General features: G+C 37.0%; 1 protein-coding gene across 3 annotated transcripts in view; it reads left to right on the plus strand.

Moving 5' to 3' along the window:
- The first annotated feature begins 1749 nt into the window (after positions 1-1749).
- LOC141549101 (lipoxygenase homology domain-containing protein 1-like) overlaps positions 1750-22319 on the plus strand; it is a 598160-nt gene continuing 577590 nt past the window's right edge. For 2 of the 3 annotated variants that reach the window (XM_074278423.1, XM_074278432.1), the window contains exon 1: positions 1750-1884. In XM_074278423.1, the coding sequence (XP_074134524.1) occupies positions 1856-1884 (29 nt within the window). In that variant the 5' untranslated portion in view covers positions 1750-1855. Of the gene's footprint in view, positions 1885-12746; positions 12885-22319 lie in introns of those variants that run through there. The other variant, XM_074278441.1, reaches the window with a different exon arrangement.

The raw sequence follows: 22319 nt of genomic DNA on the forward strand, positions 1-22319 counted from the left end.
TGATCAAATCAAAAGCATTTTTCACTATATTGTCCTTCAAATACTTGAGGACAATTATGTCAATTGAAATGAAGAATAATTATGAAGAACCACTAATTCACTGTGTTAGAGGGTAGAAATTCAAAGATAAAATGCTATAGATTTCTTCTCTTCAAGTAGTTTATGAGACAACCTCATGGCAGAGTAGAGTATGCACAGGACCTGGAGTCACAAAGATACCAGTTCAAATTCAGCTTCAGACACTGACTGGCTGTGTGACTGGAAAATTGACTTCTGTCTGCCTCAGTTTTCTCATCTATAAAATTAGGGTAATAATAGCACTTACCTCCCAAAGTTGTTGTGGGAATTAAATGAGATAATATTGTAAAGTACTTTGTAAGCCTTAAAAGACTATCTAAATGCTAACTATTGTTATAAACATACTAAATGAGGCAACTTACCCTTTCATTGGAACTTTTTAAACAGAGGCTAGATGATTATTTGTCCCTTGAATTGCATCAATAAATGAATAAAAAACCAGTAGTTAAGTGCTTATTATGTATCATACTGTGTGTATCATATAGTGCCAAGTAATGGGTATTTAAAGAGAAAAGTGAAACAATTTCTACTCTCAAGAAACTCTGCTATCTGCAGATGGCAAGGCATGGTCCAGAAGATACATAGCAAGTCTGATGACAATGTCCATAGGTTTCTGACCTTTTCACAGGTCTGGAGAATTTAAATGCTGGTCAGATGGTCTAGAGGTAAGTGATTCAGTTTGGCTAGAACTTTAAAAATGTAAATTGGAGCCAATTTTTTTGGAGGGTGGGGGAGAAGAAAAGAAAACAAGAATTTATTAAACATCTGCCGTGTTCTAAGCCCTATCCTAAGTGCTTTACAAATATCTCATATTTGGTTCTCATAACAACATTATGCTATACAGGTGCTATATATTATTCCCATTTTACAAATGAAGAGACTGAGGCAGGCAGAGAGAGGTTAATTGATTTGCTCAACGCTACAAAGCTAAGGAGCTGAAGCTGTATTTGAAGTCAGATTTTCTTGACTCCAGGCTCAGTACCATATCTTTCCACTTCAAAAGCTGAGAAGCTACTCTAATATATGTGAGCAGTGATTAAGGTCTGAACTAAGCATCAGTCTGGATGGAGAGAAGGAGAAAGATTTGAAAGGAGTGTTGAAGAAGAGCCCTGGTGGACATATGACATGACCATCTTTGTCATTCATTGACCTTTTATTTTTGCCCTTTATGTTTTCCAAGACCAAGATCCTCAATTTTCTGTCACTCTTGCAGCTCAGCTCCCCTTTGGTGCTAATTGATGTGACAAACTACTTAAATCTTACCCATATCTGTTCACTATTCTGATTTGTCACTAAGGGATCCTTAATAGGGCTTCAGTTATGTCTTGATTTCTCCTACTTTTTATGGGACTTTCCTATTCTTGAAGATGTCCAGGCTAGTCATTCAATCACTCAGGTGTTTTATCTGCACATAAAGATTTCTTGCATATTATTGTATTGGATAACTCACTAAACTCAGAAAACAATCTCTGCTGACCTACACTATGTTCTGTAATCTTGAATTAGAGTGATAAGCTAGATTTTGGAACTAGAATGTGGCTCTTCCATTCCCAGTTTTATAAACTTAGTAGTTAGGTTGGTTGCTAGAGAGTTGTTTCCTTGTTGAAAGATTGTAGGGTTTGTTAATGCTTCTTAGCAACGAGTAATAGTACAATGGCACTAGTGGTTTGGGGACTTGATCCCTAGGAAGGAATTTCTTTGTAACTATATGGTTCCTCATACTTTGAGGCATTAAAATACAGACTAGAGCTGTGTGCTTAAACAGCATGTTCCATCAATGCCATATTACTGTGTTGTAACATATCAGTGAGTATATGATTTGGTTGTTTGTTTGATCTGTGAGATTTTTAAAAGTCAGAAATTGCATGTAATGTAATAGTACTTTGAAATCATTCTAGGAAAATACCCTCTCATGTTCACTTGGCTCTCAAACAGTGCTTTGTAGATTTGAAGGTTACTCTAACAGTCCTGTAGGAGGTTATTGAAAGAAAAGGTTATGCAGAGTGTGATACTACATGAGGAATTGGAATTAAATTAATTTGAAGGTACCCCCTCAAAAAAAATTAAAGAAAGCATACATAAACATGCATTTCCATTGTTTTGTGGTAATTTAAAAATTGGTTTTATTTTGCAAATAACCATTAGACTTGACTAAACTGTTTGTTTTTGTTCTTGTTTTTGTTTTTCCTGGGCAAGTGGATTTTTGACAATATGGAAAATGTCTCTTGGGTGGAACACAAGAAGAAAATTAAGGGAAACACTAAGGAGGTCACTTGTATTTCCATGCGTTCTGATTCTTGGCTTATTTTGATGTCTCACTTAGTTACTGTGAGCTTTGAAAGGTACTAGGTGCTTGTAGTTGACTTTCCTAAAGGCCTTCTGCCTAGCAATGCTCAAAATGCTTTTTCAACCTTATCGTGTGGAAGAACCAGGTCGAATCTATACTGATTTCTTTTTAGTTCTTTGCCTCTTATTATGTCAAAGATCTTTCCTTCCTCAGTCTCAGATCACTCCTACCACCTGCTGCCATTGCTAAATGAAGTTGGAGAAAGTAATGAAATCCTATTGATTAGGCCCTCTAGAAATTTATATGAACATGATCTCAATTGGGCCCTTGCTATTACAAGCCAATTTTTTAATAATTACTCACTATCCCAATTGCCACAACTGTTTTTCCAAACCTTTTTAATCTCTCTCCAAATTTCCCAAGACCTTTCTCCTTCCCTCAGTTTAGAACCTTGCTTCTTACTTCACTGAAAAAATTTGATTTTATTTCAATTGAGTTTCCTTTTTTCCTTCCCTTTTCATCACAAATCACTAAGGTGCTTTCTACTTTCTCCTTTCACCTTTTTCTCACATGAAGAGGTGGTTCTTTTTCTTGACAAGGCTAACACCTTGGCATAAGCAATCCTATTCCATTTCATCTTCTCTAGAAGTTTGATTCTTTTATCATCTCCATCCTCTTCACTTTCCTCCTTTTGGCTGCTTCTCTACTGCCTAAAAACATGGCTATGGCTTCCTCATCCTCAAAAAAGCCTTATTTAGATGATCCATCCACTCTGCTAACTATTTTCCTCTATCTATTCTCCTCTGGGTAAGTGCCTTCAGAAGGCCATCTGGAACTGATGCAGTTGATGCAATCGATCTTCCCTTTCTTTCCTTTCACTCCCATCTTAACTCTCTACATTCTGGTTTCTGATCTCATCATTCAAATGAAATTGCTCTCTCTAAATTTACTAGTGATCTCTTAGTGACTAAGTTCAATGGTCTTTATTTGATCCCTATACTTCTTTACCTCTCTTCAGTCTTTGGCACTATCTATAATCTTGGTCTTTATACTTTCTTCTCTATCTGGTTCTCTTAAACATCTGTTCATTTCTTTTCAGACCCTTTTGCTGGGCCTTCATCCATCCAGGTTGTACTGATTAATCATAGGTGTCCCCCAAAGCTCTACTCTGGTACTTCTTTTCTTTTTCATTTATGCTATTTGACTTGGTGATCTTATTGGCTTTCAAAATTTAAACCATCATATCTATGCAGATAATTCTCAGATTTATTTGTCTTGCCTTAACCTCTCTCTTGACTTCTAGACTTTCATCTCTAATTGGTTTTCAGGCATTTTGTCTTGTAAGCATCTTAAACTCAATATGTACAAAATTTACTTTGTTATTTTTCTGCCCAGTTTTTCTCATAATCCACATTTCTTTTTTAGAGTGGAGGATACCATCATCCAGTCTCCCAGTCTCCCAATCTCCCAATCTCCCAATTGAATATCATCCTTAATTCTGAATGCTCTCTCTCAAGCCTCCCTTTGTCTAATTGGCTGCAGAGTCTTAACATTTCTACTTTTATAAACTATCTCTTATATACCTTCTTCTCTATTCTGATACAACTACCACCCTATTTAGTTCCTTATCACTTCTGTGATTTGATTATTCCAATAATCTGCTGATTGGTTTGCCTACCTCAAATCTCTCCCCACTTCAATATATCCTCATATTCTCCTTTGTCAAATTGATGTTCCCAAAGTGCAAGTTTGACCAGATTATCCCTTTATTCAATCAGCTCCTGGAACTTTTACTTGCTGATCTTCATACCTGGAATTCTGTGTCTCCTTATCCCCTCATCCTAACTTCCCTGGTTTCCTCTATGTCTCAACTGAAATCCCCCCTTATATAAGAAACCTTTACTTTTCCATCTTAATTCTCCTGCCTTTTCTCTTTTGATTATCTTCAAAATATTTTTTATATTTTGTTTGGACATAGTTATCCTATTAGACTCTAAGCTTCTTGATAGAAGGGACTAGTTTTTGGCTTTGTTTATTTGTTTTACTTTTTTTTTTTTAATCTCTAGTGTTTAGCACAGCCACATAGTAGGTTCTTCATAAATACTTTTTGACAGACCTACTGACAGGTAGGTGCCCTACAGGTTTAGATTGTTATACTAGTATTTAGAAAATGGCAAAGGACACCTTTTTAGTTATTTTATTTGGGGCTTTATACTCCCATGAGAGAGTCAATTCTTTGTATTGAATGAAAAAACAGATAGATCCACTCTTATTCCCATATAGTATGATTAATACTAATTCTTAAACAGAAGGTTCTAGTGACTATAATATAGAAAAAATATGAGTACAACAACCTATTTATTTAAATGATTAGTTTATGGGACAAGGGGATGAAAAATTTTCACTTTTCAAGGAAAAATTAAGAGATATGAAGAACAGAAGAATTAGTTAATGAACAAACATTTAGCAAAAGTCTAGTATGTGCTCCATGCTATGCTAAGCACTTCAGATGTAAAGAATAGCAGAACTGTTTCTTGCTCTCAGGATCCTTGCATTTTCCCAGGAGATACAACAAATTCAGATGATGGAAGAAATCAATAGTAGCTCAGAGCTTTTTAGAGGCCTCATATAGAACATGATTTTTGAGCTCTTCTTTGATAATATTTAGGCATTTTCAGAGGTTGAGTTAAGGAAGGTATATCTTCCAAACATGAAAGACAGTCTGTACAAAAATATAAAGATGGGAAATAGGATGGTTTAAATAAGAAATAATTAAAAAAAAAAAGACAACTTGACTGAAGTCATATTGTTTGTGAAGGGGGATAAAGTAAATAAAAATAAGTAGGTTTCAATCAAGTTGTATAGAAGTTTACATGCTAAGTAGAGGACCCTTGCAGTTTATTGGGGTGGAGGAGGAAGAGAATAAACATTTATAGAGCACCTATTATGTGCCAGGCATTGTGCTAAGCACTTTTTATTTTACAAATATTATCTTTTTTGTTCATCATGATAACTCTGAAAGGCAGATGCTGTTATTATCACCTTCATTTTACAGTTAAGAAAACTGAGGCAAATAGAGCTTAAGTGACTTTCTAGTATCTTACAGCTAAGCCAGACTACAAGGCTGCATTTGAACTGAGGTCTTCTGATTCTAGGTTCAGTGCTCTATGCACTGTACTATTAGGTAGTTCAATGTACCAAGCAACATAGTCACCCTCTTGTTTTATGAAGCAACTCTGGGAGGATCAGTTCCTCCTGCCATCCTCCATAAAGCTGCATAACAAAACTGAAACGGATGACTTAGAGATGCAGTATCTTCTGTGAGTGACAGAAGGTAGAAGCAACATGAGAAAAAGAACTATAAGCTGAAGAGAAATTTGTCAACAATAGAATGAGATTCTAGAGGACACAGTGGAAGAGGCAGACAGAATTGCAGTGGGACATAGGAAAGATAGAATCAGGTTTGTCCTGATGAATTTTTAACAATTGGCCACCTATGTGGAGAATAGATTGAAGGAAATATAGATATGAGAGAAGAAAGGCCTGAGATAGGGTTACCAGTGGGGCTATTGAAGTGAAGGAGAAAAAGGAGACAAGAAGGGAATAATCAGAAAGTTTAATAATGTCTTTGACAAAAACAGGAAAGTCTGAACTTGGGATAGGAGAAGATAATAAGCTCAGATTTGGACATGATGAATTTAAGAAGACTATTAGGCATGCAGTTGGAAATGTCAAATATATTATTGTTGATTTGATAATAGAGAACAGGACAAAGATTAGGACTAGTAATATACAGATTTAGAAGTCATTAATCACAGGGTCAAGATTAGGAAGGACGGCTGGTGAAACCAGAATAAGGGTGATGGCTTGGATGGTGGGAGAAATACCTATTAGTTTCTCTCACCATATGGGCTGAGCTACTAAGAGGTATTTAAACTGGCCTTAACTGGTTCAGAGGACTAAGGCTCAGTTTGTTGATATGGCTTCCTGATCATTTGAAAACAAAAAGCCATAAAGAACTCTTACATTGATTTGGAATTTAGCCCCTAATTGTATAATGCTGGAGAAACTGAGGCAAGAAGAGATTAGAGGTTTTTAATATTTTAATATTTGGGAGAATTTGGACTGGGGGCAAAACAGGATCCATGTTGACTCCAGTTGGCTGGATTGGACTATTGTCTCAAATTATCTAGCTCCCTGAGTGAGAGATTCCTGAGACTCTTATAGGGCTCCAAGGATCAGGGAAACAAAAGCAAAGGGGGGGGTAGAGCACTAGTGAGGGGGAAGTGCTAGACAAGGACCATAAATTCAGTCCTGACAGATTGGGGGTAAGGAAGAAGCATAAATTCTGATAAGTTGGGAAGAGCCTAGGAGCCACTAAGTCTGGTCAAGAGGACTCCTTCCATCTAGGTATCTGAGATAAGCCATCTGCAGTTTTATGATTTTTTGGAAGCTAGTGGTCAGATCTCCCAGCCCTAATTATCTCAGCCCTAATGGCCAGGAAAGGGAGTTGCCACCACAGAGACTGAGGCAAAACAATTTAAGGAAACTAATGCAGGAAAACTGAGGCATGATACTGTGAATTCTTTCACAAAACCTGGGACATTGGCTTAGGGACCCCCATTGCTGTTAGTGTAGCTTCATCTCTCAATAATACCAGACTGATCTGGAAGAGTATAGTTATCTTTTCCACATTTCAACTTTCCTCATTCTGGTTTCCATATATTGAGGGTCAGCATAAGAAATTAAATGGGAATTTTTTGGGAGTTTTTTGGAAACAGGAAATGATGCAGAGCCTATGCTCAAATAACCCAAATTTTATAATAAAATTTATTCTCAAATTCAAAGGGAGGGCCAAATTTTTTGCTTAGATTTTCCAGATTGTGGATTTTTAATCATTAAGGGGAAAGACATCAGGTTGAGGTTAAGCTCCTAAAGAAATAGCATTGCCATAAAGTGGGCTAAATTCCTAAAGAAGTTGAGGGGATTATGCCACTGACTAGGTGGCTAACCATAAAAATAATTAACAAAGAAATGGGATATCCTTAGTTTCTTTATTATGGGAGAAAACTAACTTCTGGATTGACATAATAACTTGGTCTTCTGAATAAATATAGTAACTGTGGGGTCATGATAATTTTTTCAATGTAAGGAATTCACAAGGAACTTAATAAAAGCCTATTGCAATAAAATTCCACTTAAGAACAACAAATGGGCCCACTTAATCCTATTAATACCTCTCCCTGTTTGCCTGTGAGAGAGTTGTGGGAATTCAACTAGGGAACAAAGGCTCACTTAAATTCCACTTATGTTCAACAAAGCCTTCTTTAGTCAATTGACCCTCCCTAAAGCTCACTTAGTTACTTTATTCACCCTATCTGGAGTAGAGACCACAATGAGAATAAAGAATAACTTTTGAAACTGCTGTGCCACAGTTCTCTTTTATTGTCCTGACTCAGTTTCCCTAATTGTTCTGCCTCAGTTTCCCTAAATTTTTCTCCCTCAGTTCCTAATTGTTCTGCAAAACCACCCCTCCCTCCTAATCATGATGATCCAGATAAGGACAAAGACCTTCTATCTTAGATATCATCAGAATGTTGGATGCCTCTCCCCATTCTGTAAGCCCAATTTATCTGAATGCCTCCCCCCACTCTGTCAGAACCGGATTGTTAGTCCAGTTTCCCACTTTCAGCACTCTGACTCCTCCCCCTGCCTCAGTCTACCCCCTCTGTCTGAGCCACGTGTATATATGTCATTGAGAACTCACATTGTTTGCTGGATTCTTGGAGACGACAGTCTCATTCAGCCCTGGGACCAAACCATGGATCCATTTGGTCCCAGTAAATCTATCCCTTTCAAATAAAATATGAAAAAACTATCTACTCTTTATCTTGCCTCAATTTCTCCAGGATTACAAAAGAATGAGGCTTACTGAAATATGGAATGATCAGGATAAAAAGTTTTAAAAATTCTCCATCATAGAAATGAAGACAATAAAATTCAAATGGTGTGACCACCATTCCTGGGATTAGATAGAGTGACACTCAGGAGATTGAATCTCTGGAAGTATGGAAGCACTGGAGTATTTGAAGTCAGTGGGCATATTGTTATCTCCTGGTGAAAGACAGAGTATGGAATGAAAAGCAGTACTGACCTCCTTGAGAAAAGTAGGAGAATGACCTAAGGGCAGAACTATGGCTATGGATGGAACACTAGCTCTGGAATCAGGGATCCAATCAGATAATTCAAACCTGACTTCAGACACTTAGTTGAGAGATCCTGAGCAAGTCATTTAATCTCTGCTTGTCTTATTTTCCCCATCTATAAAGTAGGGATAACAATAGCACCTAGGGTCTAGGGTTATTGTGAAGATCAAATAATATTTATTAAGTGCTTTGCAATCTTTAAAGCTATATATAAATGCTAGTTATCATTATCATTAATTATTATTATTAAATTACCACCAAGATGAGTGCATTGTTGTTATTGTTTGTTCTTCATTCTTAATGAGGACTATGATATCAGGGAGGCGAGACCATTGATGAGGTTCTGGGTAGCTGGGTGATGTTGGCAGAGAAAGATTGAAGTATTGCCCTGAGGCAAACAGGGAAAGGCGCTAATGGGATCAGTATAACCTTACACAGCCCTGCCTGCTGTGTCCAGTCAAGAAATCCCAGTCATTTCTCTGAGGTCCTAGAAATCTGCTTATAGCCTATGGCCATCTCTGCTTTCAGCCCTCACCATGCTTAAGGGCGTCTCTCCTCTCAAATTCCACTATGCCTTATGATATTTTTCTCTTTCTTTTAGCTACCTACTCCTTTTAGGGTGCTAACTTCCTTTTAGGATTTAGCCTGCTGTCTAAGGGGGATGCCCCAAATCTCATGTTTCCTTTTTCCTGTCTAACTGTGGGTTCCACTAGGCAACTTGCCCTTTCCATTATTAATTGTTAACTCCATTTCTGGCTAACTCTATGCTCTCTCACTCTATTTTATATTTACTATTCCTAATGTTTACTATATCCTTCATTTTGTCTGTAACTTCTTCTAAATAAATCTACCTTTTGCCAAAGAGGATGGCCAGTGTGAATTTTTCACATGACCAACATTTGGTGCTTCTCCTAAAGCACATCATCTAGTGCACATTCTTTGCTACACCAACCACATCACCATGACTTGCAAATGATACTAGGGTAAACATGAAAGGAGAAGGGATTGCTACATGTGATAATGAAGAGTAAGAAGTATACCAACTTCCCTCTTGGACCAGAGTGTGTATAGTGGAGTGAGAAAAGTGTAACTCATACCGAAATGGTAACTCATACTGAAATGAATGATTTAGGGGAAAGCCAAATCTTTGTGAGTATCAAAAGGTAGGAAGAACAAGAAAAGACGTGGTTTAAGATAAAGAAAGTCTGTTAACAGTAGAATGAAATACCAGAAGACACTGTGGAAGAGACAGAACCAGATTAGGATTGGGTGACTTAGGGCTAGAGTTGCCCTGCTGAATGTTTAACAAATAAAAAAAATGTAAAGGGGGACTCCAAAACTCTAAAAATCCTTAAAAGAGAAAATCTCTTTCAACTCTGCCTCAGTGAGGGACCCTGCCCCAACGGACAGTTTCACCCTTGTTATCTGGGTGTGATAGGCTTAGTCCTGAAATTCATTGAATTCAATTCAAATTCTAGCAAGCTGAAACCCAGTGAAGAGCCAACTTGGGACTCCACCCACGGGCCCCCTTCAACTTGTAGCCAAAGTTCCTTATTATAAAATCTCTTTGCAGACATTCCAATCATGCCAGCTATGCCATGCTTGGGATGCCAAGGGCCCCTGAGCACTGCAATACTCTTTTCAGTGCCATCCTCTCTTTATCCTCACCTATTTCCTAACAAGACTTTATGACTCTGTCAGGATTTCTTTTTTTTTTTTTTTTTTTTAATTTATAAATTTTTTTTGACATTATATATGCAGGAGTAAATTTTTTTTTTATAACATTATCCCTTGTATTCATTTTTCCAGATTTCCCCCCCCCTCCTTCTACTCCCTCCCCCCGATGACAGGCAATCCCATACATTTTACATGTGTTACAATATAACCCAGATACAATATATGTGTGTAAATACCATTTTCTTGTTGCACATTAATTATTAGCTTCCGAAGGTACAAGTAACCTGGGCAGACAGACAGTAGTGCTAACAATTTACATTCGCTTCCCAGTGTTCCTTCTCTGGGTATAGTTATTTCTGTCCATCATTGATCAGCTGGAAGTGAGTTGGATCTTCTTTATGTTGAAGATTTCCACTTCCATCAGAATACTTCCTCATACAGTATTGTTGTTGAAGTGTATAGTGATCTCCTGGTTCTGCTCATTTCACTCAGCATCAGTTGATGTAAGTCTCTCCAAGCCTCTCTGTATTCCTCCTGCTGGTCATTTCTTACAGAGCAATAATATTCCATAACCTTCATATACCATAATTTACCCAACCATTCTCCAACTGATGGACATCCATTCATCTTCCAGTTTCTAGCCATTACAGAAAGGGCAGCAACAAACATTTTGGCACATACAGGTCCCTTTCCCCTCCTCAGTATTTCTTTGGGATATAAGCCCAATAGCAGCACTGCTGGATCAAAAGGTATGCACAGTTTGACAACTTTTTGGGCATAGTTCCAAATTGCTCTCCAGAATGGCTGGATTCTTTCACAACTCCATCAACAATGTATCAGTGTCCCAGTTTTCCCACATCCCCTCCAACATTCATCACTATTTGTTCCTGTCATCTTATCCAATTAGCTCTGTCAGGATTTCTAACCTTACTTCTAATAAACCTCTTCTTATCAATATAGGTTTTTGGGTCTGTAAATTCTTTTACAGAGAACCTCTGTACTGCCAGAAGGGAGTCCCCAAAACTCCCTACCCTTGTGCTGAATCTCAAGGAATTGCAGGGGAGTCAAACCTCCCCATTTGGTTCCCTGAATTCTGAACCTGCCACTAGAATTTATCATTTAACTCCCCGACCACCAGAAACCCTAATCTCATTTTGGTCCCCTAAATCTAAACCTTATCAAATGCACATAAATATGCACACACACATATTCATGATACAGTTTGTTTAACTGCATCATTAACACTTTATCATAAAACAATGACTCAAGCCTGGATTTGTAGATTATACCAATTTCTGATGTAATGCCTGAGAAACTGAGGCAAGATAGAGATTAGAGAGTTTTTAATATTTATTTGAAAGGGAGAGATTTACTGGGACTGGTTTGGTCCCAGGGCTGAATGAGACTATCATCTCTGAGAATCCAGCAACAAATGTGGGAAACAAAGATTCTTTTATAGGGTAACATAATGGGGAGAGGCACCTGGGATGGGGATGACATAATGGGGGAAGGTACTTGATATTCTAATTAATTGGGATGGAGAGAGGCACCTGATATTCTAATGATGTCTAAGATATAAGATGTTTATCCTATCAAACATTCTGATGTTTAAGAGGGAAGGGTGATGTTCCAGGATTGAATATTACAATTAGGAACTGAGGCAGAACAATTTAGGGAAACTGAGTCAGGAAAATTAGGAAAACTGAAATAGGACAATAAAAGGGAACTGGGGCACAGTATTGAAATGAGTTGGTAGAAGCTTAGTCTAGCATACACCTTATAGGGCTGAGGTAATTAGGGAGAAGAGGAGCAGAAACTGGAGGCAAGGAAAGGGATAGTTTGTGGTTAGATAGATAGAGCTTCTGTACCTAGGGGCTGGAACAGGAAAGAATAAGTGTACTAGTCCTGGTGGATATCCTACCCCCTACTATTTGACTAGAGCTCATATCTTCAAGGAGACCATTTTCCTGTCCTTATAGAATAGGATTAGAGGAGGGAAGGAGAAATGTGTGCTTTATTCAACAAGCATTGATTTATTACCTATCAAGTACCAAGTACCCACATGAGAACATAAATGCAAGTGATAGTCTCTGCTCTCAAAGAGCTTAGATTCAAGGGGAAGTATGGGAGAGATAATGTAAATAAATATAAAATGTGTCCATTATAATTTTAGGGCATGGGGTAAAGAGTAGTGCTAGACCTCTGTTATGTCAGAGTAAGGGGACTGTTAGGACTTTGAGGAAAGATACAATCTGGATTTTTGTCTTCTTTATTTATAGTTATACATATTTATAACTAATACATATTCCTAGCTCCCCATAGGTTCTAAATTAATGCTTGTTGATAGAATTGCATTGATGGCAACCAAGGCCTGGAAATAAAGAATGGCCATATTCGTATTCAGTCTGTGAATTGTTCTGTGTTTGCTGTTGCCACAGGAAATGCAGATTGGAACACAAACATTAGCTGCTCCTTTTTAACCAATTAAAAAAGGAGATGGGGTGAAAACCAAACCCAGAGTGTTTCAGGCTTTTAGTAAGCAAAGGTCCTTAGTTTTGCAAGATTTCTCTTAGTCCCTGTTTTATTTCATTTTGGAGTTAACTAAGAAAAATCTGGTTACATTGTGGAGGCTACAGGTAAATACTGATTGGAAATGTGTTTCTCTCTCCTCCCTTGCTAATCTTCCTTCTCTCAAAAACAATTTGCTAAAGTTTAAAGTATTTTAATTTAGATTCTAAAATGGGGGGGGGAAGGTTTTAACTTGCATTTATTTGATATGATTCACCATGGGAGAAATGTGGGTAGAGTCAGATAACCTGAGATTAGTTTTGAATATTACTATATTAATTATATTACTAGAAAATAATGTTATTTACATTATTACATGCTACATAATAAATATGATATAATATGCATTGTATTATATAATACTGTATTATATTAATTAAAAAGTCAGAATTCTTTTCCCTATGAGAAGCTTGCATAGATGAATCTTTATCATCTGCATTAGGCAGGAAGTTGCATTAGATAACCTTTAAGTTTCTCTGTAGTTCTAGCATTTTCCAAAAAGAGATGTTTTTAAGTTCCATGAGTATATATAGATCATGTATAGATTTGTGTACCCTTCAGTGGGAATTCAGGAGTTCTGTGTGTCCTCCTCCTGAGCATATCTCCTCAGGCTATAAATTACCAACATCTGGACCAGCTCTTTACTATTTCAGATCCTTTAAATGGACTTAGGAGTTTTTTCATCTTAATGAGTTGAGATATCTTATTTTAAGCATCAATAAAATTAATTACTAATTTATGAATAGCCATTCAATTACATAAGCCTTTGGATGGCAGAGATTGTTTCCCTTTTTATGTCTATTCTTTCAGAATAGTGCCCAGCTGAGAGTAGGTATTTATTAAATGTTTGTTCTGATGCAGTCCTTGATCCTGGATAGCTAGGTGGACATTGATTAGAGAGAAACTGAGTTACTCCCTGAAGTAAGCAGGAAGGAGCACTGATTCTATTATCTCTTTTGTAATTAAGGGGGCTTTTTGTTCCTTGTTAATACCAAACTTTGACAAAATCATCATAAACCCATAGTATCTGTATCCAAACTGAAGACCAAGTTATGTCTCTCCTTCCCAGGTTATTTTACGCCTATAAAAGCAGCTATTTCCTTGCTATCTGCAGTATTCCTTTTTAGGGCCTGCCAGCTAATAATTCCCCTGACTCACCTTATGGTAGCTTTGCTTATGGCAGCAAGTTCATTACATAATAATAAAATCTTTGCCTCTTGATTTGGAGAAGGTCTAAGCCTACAAATTCTTTTGAGATACTTTGCAACACCAGCCTGAGACCCCAGTATACTTCTGGTGCCCAACCTCCACTCTCCAACATTTGATGGACTCTATATGGGGGAATCCAGAAACCCAGACACTGTTATCTTTGTGATCTTAGGCAAATTATTTCACCTCTTTGCCTTCAGTTGCCTAAAAATTATAGTTCATATTCATTTAATGTTTTAAGGTTTGCAAAATGCTTGACATTTATCTTACTTGCAAAGTAGGCACTGAAGGTATTATTATTCTCATTCTACAGTTGGGGAAACTTATCAGAGAATTTAAGTGATTTTTCCGTAGTTACATAGATAGTTTTATATATAAAAGGATTCAAATTCAAGTCTGTCCTGGAGTCTGGGAATAGCACTCTTCACTATATGATGCTGTTTTATCTGTTAAATGAAACTGAAACAAAGTTTATCAACCAATCATAAGATCCTGCCATGTAGGTGGTAGTGATGTCCCAGGGCCCCCTCAAAATGGTTTCTTCTTTAGGGAAGTACTTCCCAAGGAAAGCATAAGCTCCCACAGGGCAGTGATTTCTCTCTCTCTCTCTCTCTCTCTCTCTCTCTCTCTCTCTCTCTCTCTCTCTCTCTCTCTCTCTCTTTTATTATCCAAAAGATTGGGTAAATAAAACCCCAACTAAAAGACCTTTGGTCCTTGGTGGGTGCTTAGGTTATTGGAGCATTTACACAGGAAGGTTTGAATGATTGTAAACAATATGTAAACCAAGCTATACTCTGAGGCAAGCTAGGAGGATCCCTGATGGATTACTTTATTCTTTAAGTGGATCTTTTGTTTTTTAATGGAATCCTTTGTTATCCTTAAGTGGACTTTGTTGCAATGTGCACTTGTTGAATTACTTAGCAAATTCCTAGAATTAACAAAATTATCATGACCCCACAATTACTGTTTCCAATCAGAAGGCCAAGTTCTGATGTCAACCCTCTAGGTTTTTTCCTGCTTGTATCCCATTTCCTTATTAGGTACATTAGGAACTCTGCTTCTCATAGCATTGAGGATTCATTAGGAACTGCCTGCCTCATGGTGTCTTCCCCTTGGTTAATGGCAAGTTCTGCTAGCAAACATGATCTGACTTCCCTTTTTAATAGCTAAAACTCCCTTTTAGGAATTAGCCCATTGCCAGCAGCATAATAAAATATTTGCTTGTTGATTTGAAGATGGCCTAACCCTATAAATTCTTTTTTAGACCCTATGACACTGTTCTGAAACCTTAATATATTTTTGGGTTCAATCCCACTGGGGCCAATATTTATGTCCCATGTGGGGAGAGTCCTAGAATCCTAATTTTTTTTTTTTGCCTCAGTGCTTCTATATCTCTATAGCTCATCACCAATGCATACTTGTATGTACCTTACATTGCTGTTATTCTTTTGAGAATTGTAGGTTAAAGGACCTCAAGGGCAATGGACCTTATGAAAATTTACTGTGATGACTGAAGATTTAAAAAAACTACTAAAATAGAGGTTGGGGGTGAGGAAAAAGTCAGATAAGCAAAGCAATTAAATAGATGAAGAGAGAAAGCAGTCAATAATGGGGTTAAAAAAAGAGAAAGCACTTTTCTTTCTTTTTTTTTTTTTTTTTTTCTTTCCTTTTAAAAAAAGACTTTGTTTTACAGGGCTCTCTGGGGGAGATCAAAAAAGGGTATGAGAAAACTTAGCCAATGTAAAAATGAAAGATAGCAATAAAAATCTATTTAAAAAAGGGAAGTGAGGAATGGGGAGTCAGATAAACAAGGCTAAAAATGGAGGAAGGTCTGCTACGTTAAAAAATTCTTAATTAAAATGGATAACTTTCTAAGGGGGGTAGGAGTTGTCCTTTCTACTCAAAGAGAGCCAAATGACATCACAATGTCCATGTTCAATACTATATACAGTATCTGACTGTTGTACTAGTATAAGCTCAGAAGGCTTTATCACATGTTGGGCCCAAATAGTTTCTATGAATATATGAAGTGGAGATATCTCCAAATTGGTGCATCTCATGTTTCTTTTGATCTATTGAAATTCTGCTTTGCTCATAGAGAATAGTGCCTTTGATATGCATGCTGGGCAATTCTGTGCCAGTGTTTCCTATGTCTCAATCAATTCTGAAATTGTCTAGGCAGTAGTCCTCAAACTTTTTAAATAGGGGACCAGTTCACTGTTCCTCACATTGTGGGAGTGATGAGAGTTAGGAAAGGGGAACCCCTTTTGGATTGGCGCAAGGATAGTCCAGTGACAGCACAGAGTCCCCTGTATAAAGGAATTTACAGGCCCGAAAACCTAGATTGATAAAAAAGGTTTATTTGGGGTTTGGAAGTAAGGGTAAAAGTAGAAGACACCAGGGCCAGAGGTGGTTGCAGGTGGACAGGAACCCTTACATGGCCGGAAGGATACCATGTTTGGGGGGCTCCTGCAAAGAGACTGGGCCCCAGAACTCCCTTTTTATAATCTTGAAGGTGGGTGGAGTCCCAGGATCCTGGCTGGTTTTCAGCTAGGGTCAGCATTGAATAGAATTCAATGAGTTTTTAAGATAAGGAAGAAACTGTTTGTGGGGGTTGGGAAAACCCAAGTTAGCTCAGATCTGGTGGGGGCTGGGGAAAGCCCATATATCATTGGAATTCAAAAGAGTGCTTTTTGACCAGGATTTGTGAATCAAAAGATCCTACCTTAAAGGGACCTCAACCCCCATCAGGAGGGCGGGACTATAGTAAAAACAAAAACTCACACTGTCTTCACCCTTCAGCCCATTTATCATAACCTGGCAGCCGCATAAACATCCTTAGAAGTCCTTAGCCGACTGCATCTGGCCTGTGGGCCCATAGTTTGAGAACTCCTGCCTTATAGAGAGACATTGAAGTTATCCTTATATTGCTTCTTCTAACCTCTGTGTGAGGGCTTGCTTTGTGTGATTTCTCCATAAAATAGTTTTTTTAGGTAATGTAAAGACAAACAATATTATTAACTATCTATACAGGGTATGCCCAAAGTCTGCTTAAATTATTAAAGCTTAAAACTGAACTAAAACTTTTTGGGATACCCTGTTTAAAAAAAAAAAAATAGGCAGAAAGAGGAAAAAAGGCAGGAAAAATCTATACTCAATATGTCTCAAGTCACTGTAGACTCTATTTTGATAAAAATTTAAGAAAACTCTGAGTTTATACTTCATTCACCGTTTGGGGGCTGGCAGGACCTCCCTCATCCCAAACTAGTTGTTCTGACAGAAAAGTAGGGAAGATTGTTTGGGGAAGAGAGGTTTAGAGAGTTCTGCCTGCTGACTACAAGGTATTTGGGCCAAATTTTGCACCTGGTATCCTTGGTCTGTTTGACAATTATGTCCTTATAACATAAGTAAATTTCTTCTTTTATAATCCCTTTCATTCTGTTATGTTAGTTGTTCCCAGTCATATTGATATTTGATACCAGTTGCTGTCCACTGTGGTCACATAATTCCTTCTTTTCTGTCAAACTCCTCAATGGCTTTGATTTTACTTTATGAGGGGGCACCGAGGTGGCACAGTGGATAGAGCACCAGCCCTGAATTCAGGAGGACCCAAGTTCAAATCTGGACTCAGATACTTAATACTTCCTAGCTGTGTGACTTAACCCCAGCCTCAGGGGAAAAAAAAATGGGATTTCACTTTATGAAATTGAAATTGGTGGCATAATCTTTTTACCCTTTCTACACCAAAAAACAAAGGTTTTTTTTTTTTTTTTTTTTTTTTTTTTTTTCTTGGTACAGTCTTAACAAATTTGGATTTCATAATGTGTGTTTGAGTCAAGGAAATGACTAAATCAGTTGTCATCTATACTATTCAGTTCTTGTTGGTATTAGCTGTTGGGTGGTTTAGGATTACTTTATAGCAATAAAACACATGACTAACGACACCCTTAGAAACTTTCAAACAAATCTATGAGGCTTAAAAAAAAAAAAAAACAAACAATTTAATTTTTCTTTCAGCAAATGGAAACACCACAAAGGCTATGTGTACAGACTGAACCACACGCAGTATTAGAAAAAAGTATCACTCTGAGTTTCAGGAATGATGGATGGGGGACTTGCCTTTGTATTCTACTGAGCTGTCTTAGTCACTAAAGTTTTAAGTAACTATCAAACACAAAAGGTGTCTAATCAGATGTTAACAAGCTTCTCTGGTTTAAGGGTTCAGCCTGACACCCCTTATCATCTAAGCCTCTTGGAATCTTTTATAATTGGTCAATGGGAACTTGTACCTGAGCAGTAAGCACAAGGACTTTGGAAATTTCCATTTTAATACAAACATGCATCTCATTAAAATAGCTTCTAGTCAACTCTAGTCAGCTCCTTAAAGATACAGACACATATTCTTTCAAAGATGCAATTAAATTAGAAATTGTAATGTTTCTTAGACAATATTGCTTTTATTTTTTGTGAGATAATATCTTGTAGATACAGCTTCTCCTCCCCAAATACAAGGATTTATAGAGGGAAGAGAAAATTTATAGAGGCATTAAGTAAAATAAAGAAGAGCAGAATTTAAATTTTGCCTTAAATACTATCTTTGTGATATTGGACAAATTATTTAATCTTTCTAGATTTAATTTCCTAATCTGTAAAATGGAGAAAATAAAATTACACCTACTACTTTATTGCATTGCTGTCAGGATCAAGTGAGATAAAATGTAAAAGTGTGTTGCATCTTTAAAGTTTGATAAATGGTAGTTACTATTATTAATTATATAATGAAAAACTGTGTGAGGTAAAGAACACTGGCCTATAATTAGAACTGGTTACTAGTCTTGTGCAATTTATTTTTCTCTAGTCTTCATTCTCATCTATAAAATGGGGTTAAAATATTTATTTTACCTATTTCACCTGATTGCTATGAGGAGAGCATTTTGTAAACCATAAAGAGCTATAAACACTTTTGTAAACCTAAAAGAATAAGCTAGTGATTATGATTAAAATTACTGATAGTAGGAGAAGGAGGAAAGGAGAAAGAGGAGGAGGATATAGAAGAGAAAAGGGAGAGCAAACAAGCAAAAGAAGTTTATAAACATACCTGAATACTCTTTTCTTGATAATCCAATCAGATGCATTCATAACTAGTTTAATGGCCAGACTCAAGAAGCAATTGTTAATGGTTCAATATCAATGTGACAGTTCTTCAGTGGAGTACTCTATAGATCTCTGCTTAGTCCTGTACTGTTTGACATTTTTATTAATGAGATAGATGGTATGCTCATCAAATTTGTTGATAACACCAAGCTAGGAGGGACAGTTCTTGACAGGTTACAGTATTGGGCTGAATCTAGTAAGATGATACTCAATAGAGATAAATTAAATATAGATTTAAATTTAAATAAATTTAAATAAAGATAGAGTCTTATTCTTAGGTACAAAAAGATAAGCTTCACAAGTATAAAAGGAGGGAGGAGTATAGTTAGTTCTGAAGAAAAAAATCTAAGGGTTTTAGTGGACTGGGAGCTCAATATGTAGTCAGGGGAGTATTATGACTGTCAAAAACTTAGTTAGGTTATGGTACATTAAGAACATAACTTCTAGAAATAGGGGAGTCATAGGGCTCACTGTACTCTGCTCTCATCAGACCTCATATACAAGATTGTATTTAGTTCCTGGCTATATGGTTTATGAAGAACACTGACAAGTTGGAATATGTTCAAAGTGGGGCAGCCAGGAGGATAAAAAGTCTTGAGACTAAGGCACATAAAACTGACATGGTTATCCTGGAGAAGAAAGTACTTGAGAGGGGCATGAGTCGCCATCTTCAAATATTTGAAGGGCTGGCCGTCATATGCAGAAGAGATTAGCCTTATTCTGTTTTGTCCCACGGAGAAAATCAAGAGTAGTGGGTGGAAGTTTTGAATAGGCAAGTTTGAACTTGATGTCAGAAAAACCTCAAAGTAATTGTCTCATTTTTCTTCTTTATTAAATAGATGTAATAAAAGCACCTACCTTTTGTGAGGATAAAATAAGATAATATTTACAAAGTGCTTCGCAAACCTTAAAGTCCTATATAAATGTCATCATATTTCTAAATAATTAGAGCTGTCAGAAAATAAAATGTAAGTCTTAGAGCAGAGGCTGGATAATTGTCTGTGTCCTATTACTACTGTGGTATAGCAGGGATTCTATTGATAAATGGGTTAGACTAGATAGCTGCTGGATTCCTTTACAACTCTCAAATCTTGTGATTCTTTTAATAGAAAGAAGGTCACTTTGGACAGAGAAGTTCAGCTGAGTGATGAGGTGTGAAACTAGACTGCAGTGTTGAAGAATGAGGTAACGGAGAGGAAGTTGAGGCAAGGAATGTCGAAGGGGCTATTTATTTATTTATTTATTTGCTTGTTTTTTATTTATTTATAGGAATTTAGCCGAAAAAGAGAGGAGAGCTATGGAATAATAACTTGAAGATAGTAGAGAGGGAGTAATGAGGTTTTTCAGGCATGCAAGACAGAAAGTAAGCATCTGGAAGGAGCCAAAGGCCTTGAAAGTACTGTCAGGTATAATTGGTGTGGCATATTTTCTATAATCTTTGAGGCTTCATGGCAAATGGAAGGGATACTAGGGGCTTGGAAAAGGGAAAATCTAGTCCTAATTTCCAATAGAAGATACCTTTCTTATTTTTCTCATTTTTTTCAGTTTTTAGACTTTATTTTAATATTTCTAGTTGTAACTTAGAATCGTTGAGTTGTTCATTTGCTCCATTCTATTTTTCAGAAGGTCATTTTATTTTCCCTTCAAGAATTCTAATTTCATATTTTGTCTCTTGCTGTCTGTATCACTCACTTTATTTCTTTCAAACACTTTTGGAATCTTTGTGATCTTTTTTCGGAGGCTTTTTTTCTAATAGTCTACTTACCAAGGCACTCTTTTCTGGATTTGCTCATTCTGCTTTTTTGGAAAGTTATTTTTTTCTCTCAAGATTTCTAATTTCACATTTTGTCTCAGACTGTTCCTATCTTTTGTGCCTCTCTTTTCTTTTTATCGCTATTTTCTGGTTTTATGTCACCTTCATTTCTAAATGTATTTCTTCTTCACCCTCTACACAGTGATCAATCTCTTATAACAACAGAAATAAATTAAAAAGAGAAAGAAATCCAACAAAATCAACTATGTCTTTCAGTATATGAAATATTCTATGCTCATAGTTCTCTACCTCTGCAAAGAAGAGAGAGAGAGAGAGAGAGAGAGAGAGAGAGAGAGAGAGAGAGAGAGAGAGAGAGAGAGAGAGAGAGAGAGAGAGAGAGAGAGAGAGAGAGAGAAGAGAGAGAGAGAGAGAGAGAGAGAGAGAGAGAGAGAGAGAGAGAGAGAGAGAGGAGAGAGAGAGAGAGAGAAGAGAGAGAGGAAGAGAGGAGAGAAGAAGAGAGAGAGAGAGAGAGAGAGAGAGAGAGAGAGAGAGAGAGAGAGAGAGAGAAAGAGAGAGAGAGAGAGAGAGAGAGAGAGAGAGAGAAAGAGAGAGAGAGAGAGAGAGAGGAGAGAGAGAGAGAGAGAGAGAGAGAGAGAGAGAGAGAGAGAGAGAGAGAGAGAGAGAGAGAGAGGTTCTCTCACTGAGGTTTTATCAACTCTTATTTGCAGGGTAAATCTTGTTCATTTTAATTAAACAATACCTGGCCTTTTTTTTTTTTTTTGTGTGTGTGTGCTACTTTCCATTTACTAAACACTGAGCTCAGGCTCACGAAGAGAATTAAAATCATGTTGAATGAAGATCAAGCAATTAATCAGGAAGCATTTATTAAGCACCAATTACATGGTAAGATCCTCTTCCAGAAAGAAGGACAAATAACAACTATGTGTTAGGTACTGTGCTGCAGATAGTTCCTACCCTAAGAAACTTACAATCTAATGGGAGAAACAACATCCAAACAATGATGTATAAATAAGTTATATATAGAATAAGTCAGAAATAATAAGAAAGGGAAGGCACTAGAAATAAGAGGGGTTTGCAAAAGTTTCTTGTAAAAGAAGATTTTAGTTGGGACTTGAAGAATTGTTTGAAAGAAGTGGGTATATTTGGGGTTGGGGGTGGGAGACTTAAATAGAGGATCATAACCATAGTCTTCAAATGTCTTAAAGGCTGTCATGAAGAAGAGAGATTTTTGTTGTTCAGCTGTTTTTCAATCATTTCTGACTCTTAATGACTCCACTTAGGGTTTTCTTGGCAAAGATGAGGGATCGGTTTGCCTCTTCCTTCCCCTGCTCATTTTGTAGATAAGGAACTGAAAAAAGAGGGGTAA

The sequence above is a fragment of the Sminthopsis crassicaudata genome, chromosome 1 (genome assembly GCF_048593235.1).
Source record: "Sminthopsis crassicaudata isolate SCR6 chromosome 1, ASM4859323v1, whole genome shotgun sequence".
Taxonomy (NCBI): domain Eukaryota; kingdom Metazoa; phylum Chordata; class Mammalia; order Dasyuromorphia; family Dasyuridae; genus Sminthopsis; species Sminthopsis crassicaudata.